We start from the raw sequence: 9878 nt of genomic DNA, 5'->3' as shown, positions 1-9878 counted from the left end.
TAGGTTGACACGCAAGTCATTGGAGCAATATTTTCACAAGATAATTTGGGTTTTGGTTGGACTCAGAAAGCAAGGCTAAAAAAGCATGTAAGACTCCTTGAGTAATAGTTTGTTACCACAAGCAACAGTCAGTGGTTTAGCAACCCACAGTCACAGCTACAGTAAAAGGATGGACGCCTTCCAGAGGGTTACACAACCCCACAGACATGGACATTTGGCTGGTCCGTTTTGTACCATGATACTGGAATTATTTGTACATTTGCATTGTGAGATACGCTACACTGCAGCATATCCGGTAGGCTATAGGGCACATTTTCAGGTCAGTTTTGCACTTTACATGAGTTTGCCCGTGGGACATGTGCTTAGGTGCCATAATTCCGAATTTTGACATGTCCCTCAACCCCAACATTCATCATTATAAAGTCTTAATTATTTTGTTGCTTTGAGAAAGTCATTTCTGTAGATGATTATTTATTTAATGTAATTAGTGAATCATTTTGAGGCGGGAAAAAACCCTGTCCCTCATTTTAATTACTGAACTCTCGCTGAACTGAACTCTCGCTGGTGAAACTATTACTTTTTTTCCCCCTTCAAAATAAATATTGAACATCTAAAAGTCAAATCAAATTGTAAATGCAGGTGAACTGGTTCTACTCTTTTTGGCAATTTTTGGGTGTTTTGTGGTGGAAAACTGAGCAGGTCAAGTAAGTCAACCCTGCGACCCATAGCTAGACAGGCTAGAAATGATTTAACGTTCAATTGCCCCTCCCTGTTGCACACAACAAGCTCCCATTCCAAGGTTTATGGATGATTCAAGATGAAGTAATCAACCCTGTTACGGTCAACCCTGTTACTTTATTTGGTAGTTAATAGGCACTTACTATAGTATTTCTATTTATTTAACCTCTTGAGATGGGAAAACATGTATTTTATTACAGTTTTTCTCAATTGTGTATTTTATTTTTGGAACTGTGGTTAAATGTTCCTAACAACAATGATCAAATACTTAAATACAATCTGCAGAATTGTCTTGCTTTTGTACCTGGAATGCATATCTTAGACCCACTTTTGCAAAACTTGAAATACAATTGTCATCAATGAATACAACATTTATTGTAAAGTGTTTTGTTCACAGAATATCAACACATGAAGAGGAAAGGTTGCAAAGGTGTTCACTGTTTACAATATAAGTTCAGATCTAAGTTAACGAGACCATGACAATTTTATGATTTCTTACAACATTGCGGACTGACAGAGATGCAGAGAATGAAGTGAATTTACGTCTACTTAACTTGAGTTACTTTTAAGTCATCATCTCCAACATTTTGACCTTCAATTACAGAGCTTTGCTTTGGTGTGGACTGAGACCTATAAATTCATATCAGTTGTGTTCCTCCACTCTGTTCATCTTTGCTTATTTCTATTGGGAATTGTGTTTCTACTTGCCGATGGAAAACTACGAACCTATTAGCAGACCAGCCTGTGTATTGAATACACGGAATTGAATTGTGATGATACCAGTGAATTAATTTAGCACACAATGTGCTTATTTTCCGTTTTCTTTAAAAAAAAGGAACAATATTGGATTTGATGTGTATGACATTTTTTAAAGTAAAATATGCATAGAGTAATAGAGTAATAGTTAAAAATTCTGCACAATTTGATAGTAATTTGGTGACTGCGAATAAAATATATTGATCTACTGGGATTTCTTAAAAGACAGACAGTGATTTTGTCAGCTTAGACTCAATAGATAAGTATGTTTGTGTTAATATTTTTGCAGACAGTCGTGTTCTTTTGATTAATGTATTTGCAATTTTGACAGTATCATTTCATTTTGATGAATGTACAGTACCAGTCAAAAGTTTGGACACACCTACTCATTCAAGGGTTTTACTTTATTTGTACTATTTTCTGCATTGTAGAATAATAGTGATGACATCAAACCTATGAAATAACATGTACCGGTATATGGAATCATGTAGTAAACAAAAAAAAGTGTTAAACAAATTCATAATCTATTTTAGATTTTAGATTCTTCAAAGTGGCCACCCTTTGACAGCTTTGCACACTCTTGGCATTCTCTCAACCAGCTTCATCTGGAATGCTTTTCCACTAGTCTTGAAGGAGTTCCCACATATGCTGAGCACTTGTTGGCTGCGTTTCCTTCCATCTGCGGTCCAATTTATCCCAAATCATCTCAATTGGGTTGAGGTCGGGTGAATGTGAAGGTAAGGTCATCTGATGCAGCACTCCATCACTCTCCTTCTTGGTCAAATAGCCCTTACAAAGCCTGGTGGTGTGTTGGGTCATTGTCCTGTTGAAAAACAAATGATAGTCCCACTAAGCCCAAACCAGATGGGATGGCGTATCACTGTAGAATGCTGTGGTAGCCATTCTGGTTAAGTGTGCCTTGAATTCTAAATAATTCACTGACAATGTCACCAGCAAAGCACCCCCCACATCCTCACACCTTCTCCTCCATGCTTCCTGGTGGGAACCACACATGCAGAGATCATCAGTTCACCTACCCTGCGTCTCACAAAAACACGGCGTTTGGAACCAAAAATCTCAAATTTGGACACATCAGACCAAAGGTGTCATACTCTGACCATGATTTGCGTTGTTTGTTTCTATGTTTGTTTGGTCAGGGTGTGATATGAGTGGGCATTCTATATTGTATGTCTAGTTTGTCTATTTCTATGTGTTTTGTCCTGATATGGTTCTCAATCAGTGGCAGGTGTTTGTCGTTGTCTCTGATTGGGAACCATATTTACGTAGCCTGTTTTGTATTGTGGTTGGTGGATTATTGTTTATGTTATGTTGCACGTTAGCACAGTGGTTTGATAGCAGAGTTAGTTAGTTAGTATTTTTCGTGGTTTTTTCGTCTTTCATTAAAATCATGCATTCAACACCACCCTGCGCTTTGGTCTACTCAATTCGACGATTGTGACAAAAGGACAGATTTCCTCTGGTGTAATGTACATTTCTCATGTTTCTTGGCCCAAGCAAGTCTCTATTTTTATTGATGTCCTTTGGTAGTGGTTTCTTTGCAGCATTTTGACCACGAAGGCCTGATTCACGCAATCTCCTCTGAACAGTTGATGTTGAGATGTTTGCGTTACTTGAACTCAGTGAAGCATTTATTTAGGCTGCAATTCCGGAGGCTGGTAACTCTAATGAACATATCCTCTGCAGCAGAGGTAACTCTGGGTCTTCCTTTCCTGTGGCGGTCCTCATGAGAGCCAGTTTCATCGTAGCGCTTGATGGCTTTTGCGACTACTTGAAGAAATTTTAAAAGTTCTTGAAGTTTTCTGGATTGACTGACATGTCTTAAAGTAATGATGGACTGTCATTTCTCTTTGTTTATTTGAACTGTTCTTGCCATTATATGGACTTGGTATTTTGCCAAATAGGGGTATCTGCTGTATATCACCCCTACCTTGTCACAACACAACTGATTGGCTCAAACGCATTAAGAAGGAAAGAAATTCCACAAATTAACTTTTAACAATGCACACCTGTTAATTGAAATGCGTGAGGGAATACCAAGAGTGTGCAAAGCTGTCTTCAAGGCAAAGGGTTACTTTTTGGTTAATACATGATTCCACATGTGTACTTCATTGGTTTGACGGCCTCACTATTATTCTACAATGTGGAAAATAGTAAAAATAAAGAATACCCCTTGAATGACTAGGTGTGTCCAAACTTGACTGGTACTGTGTATATATACAAAGTCTTTTTATACAACCAAGTTACACTTCTCAAAAGGCACATAATCGGTGGAATTGCCCATGCACTGTATGAGGACAGAGTCAACTTCTGCCAAGCTAAAGATGTCCAATATATCTTAGTGTCAGAGCACCATGCTCTGTTTAGATCATATCATATTGTTAGAGATGGGATCATACTCACCATAAAGGTGGTTTCAACACATACTGTTGCCAGAATATTCTGTCCAGCAAACATCCAGTAGAAACTGTTTATTTCATGCATTCTGGTGATTTGGCGGTGAGGGACCTTGGGATTGTGAGCGGATGTGACTGTTACTGGTCCTTCTCCACCGACTGGTGTGTGTGTGTGTGTGTGTGTGTGTGTGTGTGTGTGTGTGTGTGTGTGTGTGTGTGTGTGTGTGTGTGTGTGTGTGTGTGTGTGTGTGTGTGTGTGTGTGGTGCAGTGTGCCGGAGCACTGGATGTTATCTGACACAATGTTTATTAGAGCCTGGAGACATTCTCAGCTTGTCCAAGAGGTATCCTTGGCCACAGGGTCATTAGAATGGCGGGATGATGTGTGTGTTTATCTCCGAGGTGACAGCATCACGGCCTTGCTCCATGCTTATATAGACACACATACTGCAACTCCCACAAACAGAATCTAAAATCCTCTCGACAACACAACCAGACTGGTCCTCTTTGTTTTACAGTTCTAGGATTCTCTATTTCTCTCTTTGAGACACCAAGAACAAAATCGACAATCTAAACGGGTCCTCTCTTTTATATCTTTTATATTTTAGCAATATCTATTTCACTCAGAAACGAAACACTAAATTGATACAAAATGTTGCCTGCAACTTTCAAACTATGCGCTGGCATCTCCTACAGACATATGAGGAACATGACAGGTTAGTGAGAGACAGTTTGTGAATGATTCTCTAGTGTTTCATAGCCTTGTTTCATAGCCTGTGGCCATGGCATGGTCTGAAACTGTAATTTTCAGTTGTGGAATGTTAGCTAACAAAACAATGTATTTTGTAATTTGGTTTAACAATAATATATTTTTTAAATTATGGCACTAAAGATTTTCAAATTGTACTGACTTTTGTACTAACAATTTCATCTAATGTAGATTCCTCTACTGCTTTTTATAACACTGTTCTTATCTACTTTTTCTCCCATTCTCCTTGTCCCAGGTTTGAGGAAGAATGCGATGGTGGCCATTCACCATGAGTTGAACATGCTAGCAGGCCCCAACCCTAGCAGCTGGATCAGCCATGTCCGCCGCAGGAGCTCACTGCTCAGTAAGTCCACACCCTCCACTCAGAATACACTTCTTACTTGTTTTTCTTTCTTTCATTCACAAATACCCAAAAAAGGAAAGTCTACTCAAACTATATTTATAATGTCGTTTTCTGTCTGTGCTGTGCTCCAGGCTCGCGGATTGAGGAGGAGCAGGGCTACAATGAGGCGGAGGTGTCATATGTGAAGCAGGGAGAGGAGGCGCTGCAGAAGTCTATCAGCATCCTCGGCGATCAGGATGGATGGACCACTGAGATCATTGCTGTGAGTATAGAGATATAGTGCCAAAGACAGGAGGGCTGAGACACGGAAATTCCCTTCTTCACCTATTCAACGTAGTAATTACAGACGTTTATCTTTTTTGGAATTGCAATATAAAAGGTTGTTGTTTAAGGTTGTTGTTTATCCTTGCAGTTCTATGAGTTTGAATTATCTGGTCCCATGATCCCAGGCGAATGGAGACAAGGTGCTGAGTAAGGTGTTACCTGACGTGGGGAAGGTGTTTAAGCTGGAGGTGCTGTTGGACCAGCGCTCTGATAACCTCTATATGGAGCTGGTGGGCAACATGGAGCAGATGGGAGACTGGAACCCTAACGTCAAAGAGGTCAAGGTGGGACAATCAACTTTATAAACAAGGCACTGTAAGTCGCTTTGGATAAAAAGGTTCTGCTAAATCGCATATATAACGCAACAACAATACAAAACATTAAGAGGAATTTGCTCATGTGTACACAGATTGCATGGATTGACTAGAAGTCTTCTACTCTCGGTTGTTTTGTTCAACGTAAGAGTCCCAATGTACATTCTCGCATTGAGGAATATACAGAGGTTTTTGACTCTCTCCTCTCCTTTTCTCTCTATCTCTCTCTCTACCTTCCTCCCATTTTCTTCCTCTCCTCCCCCCTTTAGATCCTCCAGAAGATAGGTCAGGAGACCATGGTGACCCACGAGGTGTCGGGACCCACTCCTGGCAACGTGGTGGGGCCGCGGGACTTCGTTAGTGTTCGCTGTGCCAAGCGCCGGGGGTCCACGTGCTTCCTTGCCGGCATGTCCACTCAGCACCCCACCATGCCCGAACAGAGGGGAGTTGTTAGGTAGGCTAATTTAGACCCAAGGCATGGATGGAAAGATGGATGGATGGATGGAGGCTATAAGTCATTAACAATACACCATATAAAACAATTATTTGAATATTGTGTTAGATTCCAACATATGCTAACATAAGTGTTCTACACACTATTGTTGACTTTTTCAGGGCAGAGAACGGACCAACATGTATAGTGATGCGGCCCAGTGCCGATGACCCCAACAAGACCAAGTTCACATGGCTGTTAAGCATAGATTTAAAGGTATGGAGGCCATTAACCTGCATCTTATCACTAGGGTCAGACAGATACAACTGTAGCTATCTGGTTTGACACCCTCTGCAAAAAGCATTTTCATAATTTGACATTTGACATTTTAGTAATTTAGCAGATGCTCTTATCCAGAGTGACTTACAGTTAGTGCATTCATCTTAAGATAGCCATAGAAAGTCCATTTTTAATCAATAATGTAGAGTAGAGTGCAAGTGCTAGGAGGGGTGGGGGGTGGGGTGGGGGGGGGGGGGGCAGCCGTAGGGGTGGGAGTGCCAAGAGGCCTGAGGTGGCAGAACGGAGTCCTCGGGTTGTGGTGTAGGGTTTAAGCATATCCTGAAGGTAGGGAAGGGTAGTTCCTCTTGCAGTTCTGTAGGTAAGCACCATGGTCTGGTAGTGGATGCAAGCTTCGACTGGAAGCTAGTGGAGTGTGAGGAGAGGCGTGGTGACATGGGAAAACTTGGGATGGTTGAAAACCAGGCAGGCTGCAGTGTTCTGGAGAAGTTGCAGGGGTTTGATGGCACAAGCGGGGAGCCCAGGCAACAGCGAGTTGCAGTAGTCCAGAGGGGAGAGGACACGTGCCTGGATTATGACCTCCGCAACTTCCTGTGTGAGGTAGGGTCGTACTCTACGGATGTTTAAGAGTATGCACCTGCAGGAGCGGTTCACTACTTTGATATTTGCAGAGAATGACAGGGTATTGTCCAGGGTCACACTAAGGTTCTTTGCACTCTGGGAGGGCAACACTGTGGAGTGGTCAACTCTGATAGAGAGGTCTTTGAGCGGACAGGCCTTCCCTGGGAGGAAGCGCAGTTCCGTCTTGTCGAGGTTGAGCTTGAGGTGGTGGGCCGACGTTGAGATATTGGTGGGCCGACGTTGAAGTTGAGATATCTGCCAGGCATGCAGTGATGTGTGTCGCCATCTGGGTTTCAGAAGGGGGGAAGGAGAAAAGTAGATAAGTGTCATCCGCATAGCAATGACAGTAGAGTACATGTGAGGATATGACGTAGCCTAGTGACTTGGCGTATAGAGAGAAGAGGTCCTAGAACCGAGCCCTGGGGGACACCAGTAGTGACACAGACACAGATCCTCTCCACGTCACCTGGTAGGAGAGGCCTGTCAGGTAGGATGCAATATTAGAACTCGCAGAGACGACCAGCCCTGAGAGGGTGGAGAGGAAGGATCTGATGGTTCACGGTGTTGAAGGCAACTGATAATCTAGGATGGTGAGAACAGAGGAGAGAGAGAAAGCTTTGGCAGTGTGGAGAGCCTCCGTGACACAGAGGAGAGCTGTCTGGGTTGAGGGACCTGACTGGTTAGGGTCAAGAAGATCAGAAGATCCTAATGGACCCATATATATTGTTTGGCCTTTAATCATAATTAGGGATTTATGTTAAATGTGACACACCTGTGTTGTTATAATCAGATGCTAATGATCACTGCCTAAGGTTGTGGTTGATGATGGTCGCATTGAGGACACTTAATTGTTGTTTCTTATCATGTTCTCTCTTCCTGTCTCGTTCTCTCATAGGGTTGGATCCCAAAGACCATCATAAACAAAGTACTCTCTCAGACACAGGTGGACTTTGCCAACCACCTGAGGCAAAGGATGGCTGACAACAGTGTTTCCATGGAGATGGCACCAGCATGCTGACACACCATGCCCTTTGACCTTTCGATTAGTGTGTACACCAATGGCAGGCCACCAAATGGCCAGCTCCGCCCAGTCATCTTTGCCACTTTCTCCATCAAAGGCACTCCAAGAGAATCAAATTCTAACTACTCTCTTGAGTTCTTAGGACAGAATTTCAGTACAATTGAGTGAAACCTTCTTCTTTTGAACTCTGGATGCATTAACAGTATAAAGTGGCTTACTCTCCTCATGTCCTTTCCTTCTCTCCTATACACCTAACCTGTTCACACACCAGTCCAGATGAAGGGGAGAGACTAGGGCTACGTTTACACAGGCAGCCAATTCAGAAATGTTCCCTTCTAATTGGTCTTTTGACCAATCACATCAGATCTTTTCATATTAGCTATTTTTCAGAGCTGATCTGATTGGTCAAAAGACCAATTTGTGAAAAGAAAGATCAGAATGTGGCTGCCTGTGTAATCATAGCCCTAGGAGAGGATACTTAAGACTAGATGCAACCTGTGAGCCCCCTTCACACACCTTCTTCTCAAAACATATACACGTTCCCACAAGTCTGTATAGTGTCTCTACGGCACAAAAACCACCCAAGTCACTTTTTATCCAGTCATGGCACTGGTAATTACATTGCCATTGCACTCTCAATGTGAAATGTGCACTTTTATTTCAATATTATATTTATTGTAGAACAATGTCATTGCATTACACTGGGTTAGGATGACTGCCAAGTGAATAAATGATTTCAACATCATTCAAATGTACAAGGATTATTCTTCTATTATTATCTCGCTTGACAAAATGTGGAAAAGCACTTACAAATAAAACATTTTAGGCATACCACTCAAACATGACCAATACTATCGTCAGTCATAAAATCATTTAATACGGCGCAAATGAAAAATACCAAATTATTACACATCTGAACACATCTCACTTCAACCTAATACAACCAAATATGACAAGAACATCACAGAAAAACTCAAGCGAACCGTCTCAAGTCCTCACAATCATTACGTAAATATTCCATTTCAACTGAAGGGAGGAATTCAAAACGGTATTTTTTAACCACAAAGTTTAGTTCATAAAATATTTTCCTGTCTTCAATGGATTTGGCTGTTGTGTTTGCCAAGGCAAGCAGGTGTTTGACCATTCACATGTGTGTGAAGGACTCTGCAGCACTGTGAGCCTTGGCCTGGGTCTGCAGTACATTCCCCGGGATGAAGTCAACAGCACAACTCACGCCAAAGGGGAAGTCTGCCCTCTGTTATTGTCCTTGTAACATTTTCCTATGATTTATAGTTGTAATTGTTCCAGAAAGTTCTGTACTTTTCTAGGATATGGTGTGCGCTCTGAAGGAAAATGGGTTTCAGGGGTGAAAAAAGGGGGGTCATATTTGTCAGAGAGACAGGCTTTTTCTTTAATAGAAGTCAGCGTCTTCTAGGATTACAGATGCACACGTCAGAGCACAGCATACTGCACTTGCCTAAATCAAAATCGTTGAGAGTAAGGTTGACAAAATAATGTACCGTATTTCATACCATTCCACTAATTCCACTCCAGCCATTACCACTTGCCCGTACTCCCCAATAAAGGTGCCACCAACCTCCTGTGGTGACTGTCATAACTAACATTGGTATATTCTTGGCAGCGGTTTAAAGTATAAATTGTAAACATTTTAACCTACACATTCCTTAGGCAATTAAACTCATAGCAACAACGTTGGCTGTTGCATACACAGATTATTTGAGGATTGTGAATAGTTACGAGGGTGGGTTTCAGTTATGGAAAAAATACATGAATTGGAACTGTGTTCTGAGGCATAATAATTGAAGTTTGCATGAAATCCTTTACAGTAG

General features: G+C 41.7%; 1 protein-coding gene across 2 annotated transcripts; it reads left to right on the top strand.

Annotated features, from left to right (window-relative positions):
- Positions 1–224: 224 nt before the first annotated feature.
- On the top strand, positions 225–8773 carry star (steroidogenic acute regulatory protein). Of its 2 annotated transcripts, none has more exons than XM_064985124.1 (7): positions 225–295; positions 4911–5018; positions 5150–5280; positions 5468–5626; positions 5926–6110; positions 6272–6365; positions 7903–8773. In XM_064985124.1, the coding sequence occupies exons 2-7, from the start codon at positions 4928–4930 to the stop codon at positions 8023–8025; spliced, it is 783 nt and encodes a 260-aa protein (XP_064841196.1). In that variant the 5' UTR covers positions 225–295; positions 4911–4927; the 3' UTR covers positions 8026–8773. The 2 variants fall into 2 exon arrangements, with proteins under 2 accessions (XP_064841196.1, XP_064841117.1); XM_064985045.1 differs by lacking the exon at positions 225–295 and adding an exon at positions 4249–4622.
- The last annotated feature ends 1105 nt before the right edge of the window (positions 8774–9878 follow it).

This window comes from Oncorhynchus masou, chromosome 1, assembly GCF_036934945.1.
Source record: "Oncorhynchus masou masou isolate Uvic2021 chromosome 1, UVic_Omas_1.1, whole genome shotgun sequence".
NCBI classification, from domain to species: Eukaryota; Metazoa; Chordata; class Actinopteri; order Salmoniformes; family Salmonidae; genus Oncorhynchus; species Oncorhynchus masou.
This window is presented reverse-complemented; position numbering and strand designations above follow the sequence as displayed.

Coding starts and splice junctions, on each gene's coding strand:
- star (XM_064985045.1), top strand. CDS start 4,559: ATGTTGCCTGCAACTTTCAAACTATGCGCTGGCATCTCCTACAGACAT. Junction 4,623..4,910: donor ACATATGAGGAACATGACAG/GTTAGTGAGAGA, acceptor TCCTTGTCCCAG/GTTTGAGGAAGAATGCGATG. Junction 5,019..5,149: donor CCGCAGGAGCTCACTGCTCA/GTAAGTCCACAC, acceptor GCTGTGCTCCAG/GCTCGCGGATTGAGGAGGAG.